General features: G+C 34.9%; 1 protein-coding gene across 3 annotated transcripts; it reads right to left on the reverse strand.

The window, feature by feature from the left end:
- Positions 1-1,699: 1,699 nt before the first annotated feature.
- Positions 1,700-17,738, reverse strand: LOC120627983 (luciferin 4-monooxygenase-like). Of its 3 annotated transcripts, none has more exons than XM_039896138.1 (12): positions 17,609-17,738; positions 14,157-14,341; positions 13,248-13,455; positions 12,601-12,799; positions 10,020-10,142; positions 8,904-9,078; positions 8,221-8,361; positions 6,130-6,255; positions 5,165-5,248; positions 3,742-3,888; positions 2,787-2,952; positions 1,700-2,026 (listed from the first exon to the last, which is right to left on the reverse strand). In XM_039896138.1, exons 2-12 carry the CDS (start codon positions 14,310-14,312, stop codon positions 1,899-1,901), a joined length of 1,653 nt encoding a protein of 550 aa, XP_039752072.1. In that variant the 5' UTR covers positions 14,313-14,341; positions 17,609-17,738; the 3' UTR covers positions 1,700-1,898. The 3 variants fall into 3 exon arrangements, with proteins under 3 accessions (XP_039752072.1, XP_039752073.1, XP_039752074.1); XM_039896139.1 differs by lacking the exon at positions 17,609-17,738 and adding an exon at positions 15,779-15,802; XM_039896140.1 differs by lacking the exon at positions 17,609-17,738 and adding an exon at positions 15,715-15,733.
- Between the last annotated feature and the right edge of the window lie 65 nt (positions 17,739-17,803).

Consider the following 17,803-nt stretch of genomic DNA (forward strand, 5'->3'; position numbering starts at 1 on the left):
TATTAAATAATTTATTCTTGTTTAATTGTCATCTGCAGTGGTTACAAGCGCTTCTTATGATGTAATTGAAAAACTTGCAGTCATATGAAAGGAGAAGGTTCTCAATTCGCTTGTTTTTCTGTCAAATCTTTCATTTATGAGCCGATTTGAAAAATTGATTTTTTTTGTTTGAAACGGTATACTTTCTATTTTCTTTTTTCATCAGGTTAAGATCTATTGAAAATTGGACTGTCCTGGAGAAATCGAGAGAACTCTTAATTAATTATAGGCACACTTACAGCGATTTTAGTATTTTGTAACTTGAGCATTGGCGTTCTGAAAGCACTATTTGGTCAAGTGGAACTAATTTTGACGACCAGGGATGGCCACCGGAACTATACAATAGTAAAAGTATTGCACGGGTTGCGATTCTATTATGGTATTTGAATCGTAAACAATCTATGCTGCTGATGGGGAAGTGCCGGGAGAACTCCTCAACCATTAACGCCCCATGTTCGGGAATATCACTGGTACTTTCCATGCTACTATATGTATAAAGGGAAATTGAAGTATATGATGTATACGGTCTATATTTATAGTACCTAGTAATTTTCTACATTTTACTTGGCACCGAATTGAAAATGTTGTAGAAAATATTTCTTTTTACTTGTATAATTTTTATTATTAATTGTGAAACTAATAATAATGAGCGAAAATTAAATATAAAAATTAAAAAAAATAACAAAAAATCTAATAAATTAATAGTTTTTTGTGAAAAGCTAAGCTAAGCATATGCATGCACTTCATAAACGCACAATACCGACTGCCTTAGTATTATTATAAAACTTGTATCAGAGAAGAATGTAGCCATTTTACGGCATCTTCCCTCGAGGCCTACCCTAGTAACGCATTGTCAGGCACGCCCTGTGCACACCACTGATGAGGTTTGTGCACAGGGCGATGAAGATGATGCTAATTATACATTTGATAAATATGCATGTTCATCACACAAACATTTTCTAGTGCCACGGCCTTGGACTCAAAAAGCAGGGTCGATTCCATACAATAAATAAACAAAAGTGACGTTTGACAGCAATGATTGCAAGATTTACGCCTGTCGAAAGCCTGTCGCGAGGTACGTAATCACCCTGCGGAACAACCCAATGCTGCTTGGCGGCAGAAGTAAGCATGCAATCAAGTCGTAGTTCTTTTCGGACGAGCTCTGTCAAACAAAGCTCTACTAAGTATAAAAGTATAAAACTATGCGGCGCTGTCCCAGTTATTGCGACAAGGGAATTCCTGAAATTGGGTACGACATATTTTAAAGCGAAGCTGGTCCAATATTCCAGTAGTAAAATATGTGAGCTTATATACATATACATTGTGATCATTGAATAAGCTTCCAGCCTCAAACTATATCATGTACCTTCTTCAGGCGTATTATTATTACATATTGAGGTTACAAATTTATCTTAAAATTCCATGTAAATCCGAATTACGAAAAATTGCGATGACAATATTTTCATTCTACCAGCCATTATTGACTGGCAAGTTTTGAAACATACCTAGACAGAATATAACGCAGTGTAATTGCTTCCATAATTTAAGGCGCTCCATAACCTAGTTACACTCGCGAATTTAGATCCAGCACATTTGTACCTTAATAGGTAGGCCACATAAAAAATTGGGAAAATTTTGTTCAATAAATGAGAAAACAATATTTCTTTAAAACCATTCTTTACTGTCAACTTTATATTTCAGGCAAACTAATAGATGTCAGGAACCCATTGCTTTAGCCTGAGATTTCAGCTAATGAATTTATAGTCGTTGTAGGCATTGATTTTCCTTTTAATAATATAACTAAATTCAATACTATTTACATTATAATATTAATATGCTTTATTTTATTAGAAATAGTTTCATTCTCGTTGCATACACTGCACCAGCTTCGTAAGTTTCGGTCGATCAATCTTCGAAGTAGACGTTTGTGGTAACTCCTTTAGAAATATCACACCACCTCTAAGCTGTTTCGAGTCGGTTAGCGTACCTGAAATGAAAACACGAAAGTTGCTATAGATCTTTCAAGAATTACTGGTTGCGAAGTCTGATTGATATGTTCTGGTCTTTTATCTTTATATATCTCTATGAACCTAAGATACGTCTCATTAGTAGCCTAAATATAAGATTAACATGCTCGCAATCGATGAGTTGTTTTCGAGTATTTACATACTTGAGCATCGGAGTAAAATGGATTTTATAAGTGTTGTTTTAAAGTTCAAATTTGCCTACAATTTTTAAGCCCGGGCTTATGACAGAATGTTTATAAAAAAATCAGAAGTACAGGATTTGCGACTCTAAAACGAGTGACTTTATCTTACTAAACGACTCCTCGATTGAGAACAATAAAATGTTCTAATAAAGCTACTGCTATAAAAGGATTCTGACCACCATGTCGAAGGATTATGGCCGATAAAATATAAGAGCAATTTATTAAAAAAAAAGAATGGATATTTTGATTATAAGAAAGAAAGCTAGAAAGAAAGTTGTCTTTACTGTCACACATTCGTGTTAACATTTGTATCATTAATTTATTTTAAATAAAAAAAAACAAATAGGTGACAAAATAGCTGCACACCCAGTGGTTTTCAGCCAGTCCCCTAATCATCGACGTCGCCGAATCCTCGCGCGTAAACAATAATAGAACAATCAAAAATAAGCAAATACTCCTGTTCGGAGTGGACTTTACTCTGGCAGTGGACTGTTATAGCGTATTTATGAATGATATTTTATTATTGTTAGTAATTTACCTTTGACCAAATCCTTGATCTCTTGAGCAGTGATTTTGGAACCCTCGTGCGGAATAATGCAGGCGACGGGTAAATCTCCGTGTTCTTTATGGGAGATACTTGCGATCGCTACTTGGTATACTCCTGGATGTTTCATTATCACACTTTCTATTTCCAATGGGGATATCTTAAAAAAAAATCCAACATTAACCCTTACTAATATTATAAACGTGAAGGTGTGTTCGTTTGTCCTTACTTAACGCCCTAGCTAAGCAACCTATAAACTTGATTACTGGCATAAAGTCAGTTGAAAAGACGGAGAAAAACATAAGCTAAGTTTAGTCTTTAAAAAGTCCGTATAAACCTCTTTGAAGCGGTTATAGCCCAGTGGGTAGGACTTCGACTTCACTTTCGGGGGGCCGAGTTCGAATCCCAGCACGTAGTAGTTGTGTTATGGGTACTAAGATGACTGATGAATAATTATATGAATAATATACGTAAATACTTATAATATACAGACCAAGACACTGAAAAACATTTATGATCAAACATTGTCCATTTGTGGGAATCGAACCCACGGCCTTTGCTCAGAAAGCAGGGTCGCTACCCACTGCGCCAATCGGCCTTCATATGTCCGTCATATATAAACCGCCGTCGATAATGGGTTGATATGATGATGTTGGTGATGAAACCTCCTTGATTATCCAATCATAGGTTGACTTTTTCATTCACCATTCAGCTTGCCTACTAAGACATCACATAAGAGTTCGTGAGACGTTTTTTTTCTCTAGGAATCACATATATTATGTCCATATTTTTGTGTGTGCTTTATTTAAAACGTGTAATATGCATGCAGTGCTATAAATTAATAAATATATCACTAGGCATCCGGTTAAAGCGATTCCTAGGTTTAATGAAAACGGGCAAATATCTCATAAGTTTGGTACAATAACGGAACTGGTCGCCTAGTACATACCTGATGATTTCTATATTTAAGCAATAACTTCAGGCGGTCAACGAAGTAATAATAATCAGATTTGTCCCGGTACATTATGTCTCCAGTTTTAAACCAGTCGTCTTCTACAAGCACTTGAGCTGATATCTCTGGATTACGGTAGTAGCCCTGGAAAGTCATATTATGAGACACTGTTCGTACTTTGAAAATAGTTAAGCGTTACATGAGCAGAATCAAAATAGGGGTATGAGATTAATGCTTACACTGGCACAACGCAGCACAATGCTGAGGTGGCACCTTTTTTCTAGGTTGTGCCACACATAACTTACGTGTCGTTGATATTGTAATGTGTGCCGCAATGGAAAAAGAAATTATTTCTTTCTTTTTTCTCTTTCTTTATTTATGTCACTTGAAAGTATACGTACACACTTTTACTAACAGAGTAGAGCTTAGTGTAATAAGTCTTTATCTAAATATAATAAAACCAGTATGACCAGTAAAAAGTTTTGATTATAAGTTACTAGCTGTTGCCCGCGACTTCGTCTGCGTTTGATTTTGTTTTTTGATTGTTTTTCAATTAAGTTGTAGATCTCAAAAAAAAATAAAGTATTCAGTATCGCTAAGCCTTTGCTGATGTCCGCTGAGGAGTTCTGTCCTCTATCTCCATCCACAGTTTGGGCAAAATTAAACACATATTATAACCTCTATAGTGCAAAAATATTTATTTAAATCGGTTATAATTTGTCGGAGTTATGGTGTAAAATCGACTAATACTCATCCCCTCTCCCAAAGGAACCGAGCTTAATGTCGGGATAAAAAGTATCCTATATTTATTACTTCTAACATTTCCAAAAATATTCATGAGGATCGGTTTAGTAGTTTTTGTGTGAAAGCGTAACAAACAAACTTACATTCACATTTATAATATTATGGTAGGGATAGTAGGGATTAATTAGTAAAGGTAGAAAAGTAGGGATTATAAAATTCCAAGCGTGCTTTTGAAGCTCAAACTCGATTTAGAAATCAGTAATTTTATTATGCATCATAAAGTTTTTAGTAGGTACAGCACCTCTTTTTAGCCTTGAGATTATTGCTATTTTTAATATATAAAGCTAAAGAGTTTGTTTGTTAGTTTATTTGAACGCGATGATATCAGGAACTACTAGTCCGATTTGAAAAATGCTTTCAGTGTTTGATAGCCCATTTATCGACGAAGACTATAGACTATATATCATTAGGCGAAGGCCAATAAGAATATAGAACCATGAATGTTTCAAAATTGGGTTTATTTTTCATTTTGAGAGCTTCCGCTACGTGCACTGCGTAAACGGTTAAAGTTACGTTAAAAATGTAAAAAAAGTCCGCGACAGCCTATCTTTTAAGTTTGACTTATACGCGGACGAAGACGCGAGGGACCGCTTGTTTAATAATAAGTGGCTATTACCTTAAAAACGCCCGGGCCCTTAACCCAAAGTTCCCCATTTACATTGGGCTCTGTCACTTCTTTGCCTGTATTTGGGTCTACCAGCTGAAAATAACGTAAATATTTTAAGTACAATTATATTCACAAAAATAAAAGGAGTGAAAGCCTAGATGGTAATGCTTTTGGCATTTGGCTTCTCTTTCGGGGGAGATCGAGTTCGATTTCCAGCACGCACCTCTAATTTTTCGGAGTTATGTGCATTTTTAATTTAAACAATAAAAACATCACTTTCGACGGCCGATTGGTGCAGTGGGCAGCGACCCTGCTTTCTGAATCAAGGCTGTGGGTTCGATTCCCACAACTGGAAAATATTTGTGTGATGAACTTGAATGTTTTTCAGTGTCTATGTTTATTTCTATATTTTTAGTATTTATGTATATTATTTATAAAAATATACATCAGTCATCTTAGTACCCATAAAACAAGTTACGCTTACTTTGGGACTAGATGGCGATGTGTGTATTGTCGTAGTATATTTATTTATTTATTCATTTATTATCACTTGCTTTAACGAAAGTGGTGAGCGAAAACATCGTGTGTCGCTTGCTAGGTTCTTCTAAAGTTTACTTTTGAAGACTATCGCTCTGAATACATAATGTAAAATATCACCATTCAATTCTCAAAAAAAGTATTTTTGTAACAGATAGATAATCACAGAATTTAGAACATGGGAACTTTATTGATATAAAACGTAAGCTTCCAGGATTCTTCGTCCGCCCAATTTACATTGCGGAAAACACAAATAAAATGACATTTTCTAAAAATGAATCCTAGCTAAATCGATTAATCGCCCCCGAAACCCCCTATATACTAAATTTCATGAAAATCGTTGGAGCAGATTCCGAGATTCCAATTATATATATATACAAGAATTGTTCGTTTAAAGATATAAGATAAGATTTTAGTAAATTGAATGGATTACTTACTTTTACGGTAACGCTCGAAAGAGGTCTGCCAAGTGATTCAGACAGACATCCGTCATAGGCCATTGCTAGGCCAGACAATTCACTCATACCATAGATCACCAACACTTCTGTATTTGGACTTACTTCCTGAAAAGTTATTGAATCAATCAATCAATCAAAAATACTTTATTGCACACAAGAAAAAATTAAAGGGAATAAAGGTAGTAATGATAGAAAACAAGAGGGACAGTGCAAACAATGAAACATACACAAACAAGAGAAAAAAAAAATTAAAAAAAATTAAAAATATATATATACTACATACTATATAACATACACATATAAGAATTAATAAAATAAATATATAATAAAATAAACTTATAGTGATTTCTTCCAGGCAACCATTATGAACAATTGGCTCACATATGAATGCTTATAGCGGTGCGCAAAACTCTTAGAATATACATACATATTAATAATTACAAAAACAGTACATATATAAAATAAATAAAATTAACTATATGGTAAAATAAATAATAGTTTAAAAAAAAAACTAAAAAACACGCTTTTTATAGAAAACCGAACTAAAAAATAGAAAATAAATTTTAATAAATTTAAATTAAGAATAGTGTTAAAAATTTAATAAATATAAATTAAATTTATTATATTAATTTCAATATTATTTTATGTATAATTTCAATAAATAAAAATTAATGTGAATAAAAAAAATATATTAAAAAGTAACAGCTAACGATCTACTAGCTTAATGTTTTCTGTGGAATTTGTTAGGTACGCGAACGCCATCTGTTGGTAACGCCATAGGTTTTTTACATTGTTGGTAACGCCATAGGATTTTTACATTTGGGTCTAGATGGCGCTGTAGTAATTAGTAAAAAATCTTATTTTTTTTATTGAAAATTGGAATAATCTTCTCAGATTAGTGTATTGTCATCGGTTCTCGATATGTCTACAAAGTTTAAAAGAAATCTGACCGTTCAAAGTGGGACAAAATCGAGCTCAAAGGGGTCGGTTACAGACATACATACAAACATACATACAGGTGAAGCTAATAAAAGCGTGTTAATAAGTAATACTAAAACTGTATATAATAATGTTAACGGTACAGAAAGTAAATGTGGAATATAATAATCATACTTGGTATTGACTACTAAACTAATAAACAATAATTACATAAATAATACAGGATAATTTAGAAAACACTGCGTATTTTTTTGAACATATTTCCACTAAATTTTTTATATATATTTTTTTGACCATGTCCGAGCATGAAATAAGCAAATCATGGCTACTCGTAATAGGTTTCTACCTAAATAAGTCATAGTCCACTACCATCTTAGGCTACATCATCACTTACCACCAGGTGAGATTGCACGGGCTAACTTACATCTAAAAAATACATCGTAATGTGTGGCATGCATAAAATAGAAAAAATATATGTTCATAAATTTGTTTCATGTATAACATCAGCATCCGTATTAAAATATCCGCACTGACAAAAAAAATTATCCTGTATATACTTAGGAAATGAAAGTTCACCTGAATTTCATAATATATTCAGTCATGTTGATAAGACAATTAATTCATGCCTCCTTAATAAATAAAAGGGATTTATTTAACTTAAATAAATTACAAAGACTGGTGAAATGGCGAAGTAATATTTAGTTAATTTATTACGAATGTTTTCGTCTTGATACTTTCTTATAATAGCTTTCCAAACTTAAATAGTTTTAGCAGCTTCTAAAAACTATAAACTCAAATTAGGGCATTATTGGTTAAAGAATGGTTTATCTGTATTGATATCCAATTATAGCAAAATATAATCGGAAGAATAGTTGTCTTAATAGGAAATATAGTTTCACTTCCATTTATTAATGGTTATAAAACCAATTCGCTAAACAGTTAATACTAGAAGCACATATTATTTGTCAATTTCTCAATCTAACTGTAATCTTTAGGTTTTATTTTTCGTGTTAGGATTACAATAGCTAACAACTTTGGCTTTTCTAATGATTACAGCTATATTGAATCTAGAAAACGGATATTAGAGAATGCTGTTTTAAGTTAACATGTAAATTTCTATAGATGGTCTACCTTTACTTCCTTTAGAAGATTCGGATGGACAGCACTTCCACCTACACTTATTAGTTCAAAACTCGTCAAGTCACATTTATCCCGGTCGCCGATTTTGAAAAGGGTAGTCAACATATTTGGACTGGTCATCATAAAAGTTGGCTGAAAATAAAAAAAACCAATAAAAGAATGCTTGGAAGGAATTCGCTTCGCGTTCATCTCATACTTCAAACCTAAAATAATCATTGCTCAATTGTAAAATATTGATGTTGGAAAAGATTCCAACATCAATATTTTAAGGAAGAAAACATCGTGATGAAACTTGCATACCTGAGAGTTCTCCATAATGATCTCAAAGGTGTGTGAATTCCGCCAAACCGCACTCGGCCAGCGTGGTGGATTACGGCCTAAACCCCTGCTCATTGTGGAAGGACACCCGTGTCGCGTAATTGGCCGGTAATCTAGATTTCGGGTTTATAATGGGTATTTTGTTGAATCGAAATAATTAATACCAAAACTTATTATAAAACGCAATCCTATTTTGCATCTAACTCTTTGATGATAGGTGGTGTACTAGATATTCAACAGCAGATTAAAAATTACGCCGACCCAGCAATCGAATCAAGAACTTATATCCATAGTCCATGCTAGTTCCAAGACCAACTGCTGCTTAATGCTGGTTGGAGAGTTTAAAAAATACTTACTCTATATTTATTAATGAGATAATAAGCGTGCTCTTGCGTCGTGGGCTGTGAAGACTGAAGTCTCGTGTGCCTTATTATCGGTGAAAACACAAATTGGAACAGCGCTGAGTACCACTGGATCGGAGAGAGGACTGCTGGCAAGCGAGTTGGTGTCGGGAACTTATCGAAGGTATGCCTGCGCAAATATCATAGAATTAATAAGATACAGAATCCTCATTCGGCCATTATTGAATGTAGTATATTGTGTCCAAAAAAGACGCCTCGTATTTCAGCTCGTATTCAGTGGCGTGCGTATAGGTTATGCACAGGGTATGCAGATGCTATAAATTGAAGAAAATCTCCAGTTAGAGCTATAAAAACTTGAGGGTAGACTTTTTATAACTCTTTCAATGCCTACCCTTAAGTTTTTTCATATCTCGTGCTAAAGAGTTTTTTTTCATTTTATATCATTTTCCCGCTAAGTGCATACCTGTGCATACCCTGTATGCACGCCCACTGCCTCACTTCAAACCCGCGGAATATTGCTAGCTCACAAACTTTTTCCCATTTTAAAAGTAAAATCATTACTATCAACTGCTAAATGGTATGAAGTGACTGACCGCCTATTCGAGAAACACTACTATAGTGGAGTGGTTTTTGATGCTTTACTAGTCGTGTACACGGTTTCTGTGTGTTCTTAATTCTGTGGCAATACATTGTGTTTTGTTATTTATTTATTTTATTGTACAGGAAAACTTACAGCTAATAACAGAAAATAAAAAAAATGGAAGTAAAGTAATCAAGTATAGCCAATTACAAGTTTATTAACGAAAGGTCTAGGTTGGAGCACGCTTGCTCTCTTTTCAATAGCCTCCAAGTTACTTTAAGTTGCTAAGCAGTCCAACAGACTTCTAGGCTTGGCCGATTGTCACGTTTCCGAGCCTTATGACGACACTGATGTCTGATAGCATGCAATAGTGATTGGCAAAAATTATACTGGAAGAAAAGATGTCACGAGTGATCCAAATTAGATTCACGTAGATATGTCTATGATTACGAGTGTATACTTCTTAACGATTACTGGACGTTTATCGTTTATTTGTAAATGCCTTTATAAAAATGTTAACAAGTAATTACCACATGTAAGGTATAGAGACAACCAGGTTTTTATGTGTCACAACCGCAGATTTCGGTAGACCAGTTGAACCACTGGTGGCTACCAATAGAGCAATCGTGTTACTGCTGTCGAAGTCTGCCACTCTAAAACATATAATATTTTCTTTTATTGATAATCAATATATACTTATAATAAAACTGTAACTGGAAGATTTCTGTACATTTAATATATTTTGAAATATTTTGACCGGGGGATGCTTTTTAATCGATACTGAGTCGAAAACAGATTTTTATTTAATTTTTGTCTGTCTGTCTGTCCGGGCATCACGTGAAAACTACTGAACGGATTTAAATATAATTTGGTATAGTGGTAGCTGATATTCCGGGTTCACATATAGGATACTTTTTATCCCGATAAACAATAAGTTTCCGCCGGGAAACAAATTGGGATGACAAATTTTATCAATTTTACTTCATATCTCCGTTAAATACGAACCGATTTTAATATTTTTTTTTTTATTTGAAAGTGTATACTAGCTCAAGCATGTATTGTCTTATTTTAAATAAGTTTCTGATAAATATTGTCGGAGATAAAGGACATAACTCTTCACAAATAACAGTAAGTCGCAAGGCATGTGGGACAACGGTCGAAAACATGCGTACCAATCCTACTAATATTGTAAATGCGAAAGTTTGTGAGGATGTATGTATGTATGTATCAACTATATTAATGAAAACTTACTAACTCTGTATACCACGTAAAATAATAGTATATACATAGCTAGCCACGATGAATATGATGTTAACATCAGATCTATTCGAGCTTCTCGATTGACTTATAAACGGACGAAGTCGCGAGGGTCCGCTAGTGTAACTATTTAATGTATATTTATTTATACATATCTATAACATATCAATCCTAATATTATAAAGAGGTAAAGTTTGTGAGTTTGTGACACTGTCGGGGGTAATCTCTGGATCTACTCGTACTTAACCGATTTTGAAAATTCTTTAACCAATATAAAGCCACATTATTTGTGACTGTCATAGGATATATCTATGCCTGAAAACCGAAAAGAACTTTTCGTGGGAGTTTGATTAACAACGTCTCTCTCTCTTTAGTCGCTCCCTCATGACTGAGGATCGTGATCACTGGTATGGCGAGTAATCTTGTCATATAAGATCTCTCTCCATCGGGTCCTGTCTTTGGCCATTTGTATTGCGTTATAGAAGGTACGGGCACCAGTTTCTCACAGTTGATCTGACCACCGGGTTGGAGATCTGCCACGGGGACGTTTGCCTTCTACATTTCCAACCACTATCAACTTTTCAATGCTCTCGTTTCCGCGGCGTGTGATATGTCCAACATAACTAAGGATGCGCTGAAGGCAAATGGTAGAAAGACGTGTTTTAATTTTGAGTTGTGAAAGAATTGATACATTTGTGCGCTTGGCAGTCCACGGTATGCGTAGCATTCGCCTCCAGCACCACATTTCGAACGCATCAATTCGCTGTCTTTCTCTAGCGCGAACAGTCCAAGTTTCTACGCCATATAGGAAAATAGGAAAGATTAGTGCTTGTACCAGTCGCAATTTCGTTCTATTCGTTATGCTACGATTCTTCCAGATATTTGTTAACCTAAGCATCGCATCCTTAGCTATCGCTATTCTTCGTTTTATTTCGGAAACGCATGAGCCATCACTAGAGATTAAGGAACCCAGGTACGTATAAGTCTCTACAGTGTCTATATCCTGAATGCTGCAAATATTGGAAAGTTTACTCGATCGATCTACCACCATGTAGAGCTTGATAATGCCCACAAAGAAATCTGCGATAGCATATGTATAACTATTATATTTAAGTAACAAAAAGTAGATTCTTTTATTAGAAAAATAATTAAAATCGACATGTCATGTTTATTTATCATATTATCAAAAATCCCGAATTTAATCAAAATTAGTAAACTAAAAGTCTCAAGTATAAATACATTTCTCTTTTACTGCATATATTTTGCACGAAAGGTTAAAATATATTATTTATTTACACGAGATAGGTACGGAACCGCGACCAAGTCGTAATCTTTTGAATGATATTAATTCTATGAGAAGGTTTTTTTATATGTTCAACACGTCAATCTATTTAGAAATAATTTATGTTGGCTTATATCGGGTTGGAACTTCAGAAGGACCTTTAATATTAAATAATAACATTAATTATGTTTTGTCTGGACTGGTGAGAGGCTTCGGCGGTGTCTAACTACAACCCTACCGAGACCTGCCGCCTACCGATTTACTGACTAGAATTATGGGTTTTAATTAACAGCCCTAACTAGCCCTTCCCATATTAGGGTCTATCTCAAAATGGTTTTAGCCGACCAGTTTTCGCCATTAGTGTTTTTTACTGCTTCGTTCGTCTAGTGTATGTTGAACTACAAATCATAAGGTCCAGCGTTCGATTACCGGGTCAGGCCATAATTGTTGGGTATTGAATCTCTCAGTTATAAATTGACAACATCGGCTTGGATTTTGGAAATTGGCGATGTATATTTATGACGGTCCCCGATTGTATAACTATAATTGTACAACTTGGTACGTTTACAAACCTGAAGTTTTCCACGGAGGTCTCATTGCCATATTTATCTAACAATTCAGAAAAACTAAGGAATCCATCGGTCTTATCAAATGTTATTATTTGGGGCTTAAAATCCAATCCGTCTAATGCTGCTAGGATGTCCTTCAGTTTATCACTTTGGCAAAATATAACTTTTGGTGCGTTAAAAGAGAAGGTGTCGCGGAGTTCGTCTGCAAAACAAGTAATTTTTTAAGGAAAATTGTTTCAGTTATAACAAAGTGTTAAGTGGACATTCCTAGTCACATCCCCGGGGTCCTTCCAGAAGTTAATATTATTAACTTAAAAAGCCAGAAAACTAGTATAAATAAATAAATAAATATACTACGACAATACACACATCGCCATCTAGTCCCAAAGTAATCGTTGAAGTTGATGATGATGACGATGATGATTAATCGAGGAAACTTCTCATTTTGCCTGTTGCTGTGCTTTGGAGTATAATCGGAGTATGCAACTTTTGTCTCCCATCTATGCTAGCCGTGCTGAATGCTAGACACATTTTGGTGGGATAAAATGTCTCTAGCATTCAGCTAAGTGTTTAGTTTACACTATATGCATTTACTTTAAATCTTTTGCCCTGGTATTTTCCTCACTGTTATATTTTGCGTGGATACTTACTAACTCCCAAGGTCATATCGATGCCAGCGACGCACATTCCCAGATAAAACGCCGCATACATAGGTGTGGTCAGGTGAATATGATTCGGTGCCATTAGCAGCACCACATCTTCTTGTTGGTAACCAAGTTTTCTAAAGGCATTGGCACACTGAACGGATCTTTTCAGCGCCGATGCGAAGTTTTCCGTCTCACCGGTAGCTCCATCGATCTAAAATTTAAAAATTAATTTCATCTCCCTGATGTTAAAGGGAAATCCAGCGATTATAAACAAAGCAACACTGCAAGGCATGCTTAAGAGCATGTCGTACATATTGCCGTCCTGCGTCCAACAACTTGGGACGAGTTAAGTAAACCTCATGTGTCTGATTACTTGCTAAAATCAAACTTTGCACTATTAACGAAAGGACTCAAGATCATTAAGCTTACTTTATTAAATAAAGTAATCGTTTTTTAAATCGGTTCGTAATATCCAAATTATATATATATATATATATATATATGTAAAAATAAACGGGGGTAAACTTCTCCTAATTCAAACTTACCGTACATTAGCACGTAGACACGTTAATTATATCCCATGTCAGGGGATATAATTTTTGTCTCCTGCCTCTGCCAGCCCTGTAGCTGTGACAACGGGCAGGGGTCAAGAATTCAGGAAAATCTTGTAACGTAATTTATGTATGGCCGTTAGAGGTGGAGTGGGAACACGGGAAAATGTTGGTCTACCTATAGCTTCCTATTGCAAATTCCGACGTAAAACTATGCTATGACAGTCTAAGGGAAGCAAGTTATTAGTATTAATATATATTTATATTGCTAAGAAATACGCTACCTTTATTGGTATCTCTACGGGAGAGCGGCATTCTACATGCCCCACTACGCTACGTTTTATCGTATTCCATTACGTACTTGTAAAATGAAGTCTGGAGCATCTTTGAAGCCTCTTATAGTCAACTTGCCAAGGTGATACCTATCGCCCGGTATGCCTGATTCAGCTACCACTCTCGAAGATATCTCCTGCATGTACCAATGCACAGCATCTGATCTATGGTGCCAGTGAGACATTTCTCTTTAGGTTTCCTTATTGATTCTTCCTGGAAAACCATTAAATAAGAAAGTCGATTAGTTTCAACTACCCGGTGTGTATCTGTACGTAATGAAAACTTAGAACTTTTCAACCCATTTTCTGGTTCCCTATGAATGCATTGAATCGTGCTTATAACGTTTTCGTATTAACACAATGGTTCTTTTGTTTGCGAATCGGTAACTTAATTAACAGGTCTTATCAAAGTATCTGATGTCCTTTTCACGATGTTGCCTTGATAAAGGATACTATTTTGTGCCAGTTTATTTTAGAGTTAAACTCTAACTGTGTGTTTTCAATTTTTTTATTAAACTCACGTGAATTTGCATCGGCGGATGCCCGACTAGTTAGTTTTATGAAAAGAAGAAGAAGAAGAACCCATTCGGGGCTCTTATGTCAGTTGAGTTAAGTTATGAGTTCATATTTTACATTTATGATCGCATTTATTATTTAACTGGCTGTTATTAATAAATAAGTATGGATGTTTTCGTTATTTCATTTTTGCAATTATAACAATATAATTAAAACCAGCTGTTGCTTGCGACTTCGTCCACGTTTGTTTTTGTAATTAAAGCATCCCGTAGAAATAGATTGTTTAGGAGATGTGTGGCATTCAATTACGGTGAAGTTATACAGATATTTTTCAAATCACGTGTAGTTTTTATAAAGAACTTTGTCAATTAAGTGCGTCTCTAAAATAACTGTTTTGTTTAGGTGTAGTCTTAAATTTTAAAATTAGTGACAACTTCTAAATTAAATGCCTAATTGGAATTAATTAAATATTAAACTGCTATGTAAGCCCTTGATAATAAAACTAATTATTTAAATACGATTTAATAAATTGAAAAATGAATGAACCCATGAACTTTTTAATTCATTCTAATCGGAAATTAAATTTAGAATTTAAGAAATGTAAGCACTACCCCTATACAAAATTCATATTTTACACATAATTGAAAAATTTATTTAAAAAAAACTGTGACTAAAACTATGTGTTTTAGTACTTCTCACTTAACTTAACAGTTACTATTCGTTGTTGGTGATAAAAGTTGAAAGCGTACCCTAAATTCTCCTTCAAACCTCCAAAGTGGGTCACTTACTGACTCCAGTTAACATTGCTTGCCCAGCGCTATCAATTGTTTATTGCTGATGCTACTGCCAACATAACTGAACTAAACTGACGAGATTCTTCAAAAAAACACAGACGAAGTCGCAGGCGACAGCTAGTTATAATAAAGTAGGTACACCTTTTCATACATTAATAGTGTAAACGTCAAAATTTACGTCACAGATCGCAGTTATACCAGAGATCTTAATATAAATGCCAGATATGAAATAAGGGCGCTAGATGCGAGATATATTTCTTACTAAAGGCACTTATACTTATTATATGTGCTTGTACTGTTACGTAGATTTCTGTATTCACAACTGGTTATAAGTAACGTACGGTTGACACTGATGAGTGGCTCTCTTAGACTGAACAATTTCCTAGTTTGCAAGGTAGCAAATATCTCGCGATCACGTTATTTTGTTGTAATATTAATGTAAACAAATCTTTTTATAAAGGCCCGATAACGAATGACACATCAGTACTGACTCTCAGAGAACATAATCAATAATAACTTTATATATATATTATATTTTTTTTTTTACGACAATACACACATCGCCATGTAGCTCCAAAGGAAGCGTAGCATGTGTTATGAGTACTAAGATGACTGATGAATATTTTTATGAATAATATACATAAATGCTTAGAATATACATATAAACACCAAGACTCTGAATAACATTCATGCTCATCACATAAAAAAATTCCAGAAGTGGGAATCGAACCCAAGGCCTTGGACTCAGAAATAAGGGTCGCTGCAAACTGCGTCAATCGGCCGTCGTTTTTTATGTGTCAGTTTAAGTAGGTCGTCAATTATTTAACATAAATAATTGCAAGACGCCTCTTTAATCGGTCCCTCGCGACTTCGCCTCGTAAAAGTCAACGTTAAGACATATGCTGTCCCGGACTTTTTGTAGAACTTGACATAGATAATTTTATCGGTACTTGAACCGTTCACGCAGCGCACGCAGCGTAAGCTGTCAAAAGGAAAAACAAACACCATTTTGAGACTATCTTTATTTGTGCTATTCTGCTTTTGGTCTGATAGCGTGATGATATGTAGCCTATAGCCTTCCTCGATAAATGGGCTATCCAACGCTGAAAGAATTTTTGAAATAGCACCAGTAGTTTTCGAGATCATCAAGTTCAAGTAAAGAAATAAACAAAAACTCTCTCTCAGCTTCATATATTAGTAAAGGATATAAATTACAAGTGTTAAAGTTGAAAAAGAGTAAATGCTGTGTTTTTTTGTAGTTCTTAGGTTTGTTTCTTAGATTAACTACAAATAGACATACTTGACGTGTCAAAAATGCTTAGGAGGAAGTCCCGTAACGCCGGACGGCACCTACCGGCGGACATTGCTATTATCTCGACATGGTAAAACGTGAAAGATTCAAACGTAGGTAAAAAGGGTGTGCGACGGTGTATTGGTATAGGGTCACACGACTAAATTTGTCAGTGAAGCATATCGAGCAGTCGATATCTGTTTGCGGCTGCAGAACACTGCTTCACAAAATATACAGGTGACAAAATAACACGCAACGCTCTCAACGCACGCAACGCTCTCAACGCTCGCAACCATCTCAACGCACGCAACGCACTCAACACTCCGCAATGAGTTATGTACCTTTCGCAGACAATATGCAGATGTCACTAAGTAAAATAAAGAAAAAATTAATATGCAGTACAAAATTTGATGTATTAAGAGCCACGTTATATCGATTGCGAACGAAGCGGCAGTGGTATTTATTTTACGTACCAAAAGAATGTAATAGGTAAAGTGAGAACTACAAAAAAATCTAATAAGTATTTAAATCACAGGGTGTGTTTTTTGAGTATGTAGCGCTATGTCGCACCAGGCTTAATTAATTATATCCATACTTCTCTACTTACTAATATTATAAAGAGGTAAAGTTTGTGAGTTTCTGAGGTTGTAGGGGGTAATCCCTGGATCTACCGAACCGGTACAGAAGGGATAGAAAGCCAAATGCGGGTGCCATAGGCTACATAATAACTCGAAAAACGAAAAGATTTAAGTTTTCGTGTTAGTCGGATTTGCAGAGTGATGCGGAGAATAAACGGTGGAACGAAAACGTTTCTTACATATATATGATTTAGTTCTAGAGAATCGTTGTAGACTATGATAATACTAACAAAAAGTCATACCTAATCAATATAATGATGTTTATCACAAATCACAATATCACTCAATGAAACTTTCCAGTCTTCACCTATCAATCTACTCCATGCCATCTCCATCTACGTGACACTGGCGACGCGACGAGATCAGTTAGCACGAATGAATGGCATATAAATAATTCAATTGAATCACATAATAAGCGATAATAATTACGCAGCTAG

Source organism: Pararge aegeria, chromosome 12 (genome assembly GCF_905163445.1).
Source record: "Pararge aegeria chromosome 12, ilParAegt1.1, whole genome shotgun sequence".
Classification (NCBI taxonomy): domain Eukaryota; kingdom Metazoa; phylum Arthropoda; class Insecta; order Lepidoptera; family Nymphalidae; genus Pararge; species Pararge aegeria.

What these genes read in the sequence shown, in the direction of transcription:
- LOC120627983 (XM_039896138.1), bottom strand. Translation starts at nt 14,312, where the DNA reads ATGTCTCACTGGCACCATAGATCAGATGCTGTGCATTGGTACATGCAG. An exon ending in ATCTTCTAAAGGAAGTAAAG is followed by an intron (nt 6,256 to 8,220) that starts GTAGACCATCTA and finishes ATAACTTTTCAG; the next exon opens with GAAGTAAGTCCAAATACAGA. An exon ending in GATCAAGGATTTGGTCAAAG is followed by an intron (nt 2,027 to 2,786) that starts GTAAATTACTAA and finishes TTTTCATTTCAG; the next exon opens with GTACGCTAACCGACTCGAAA.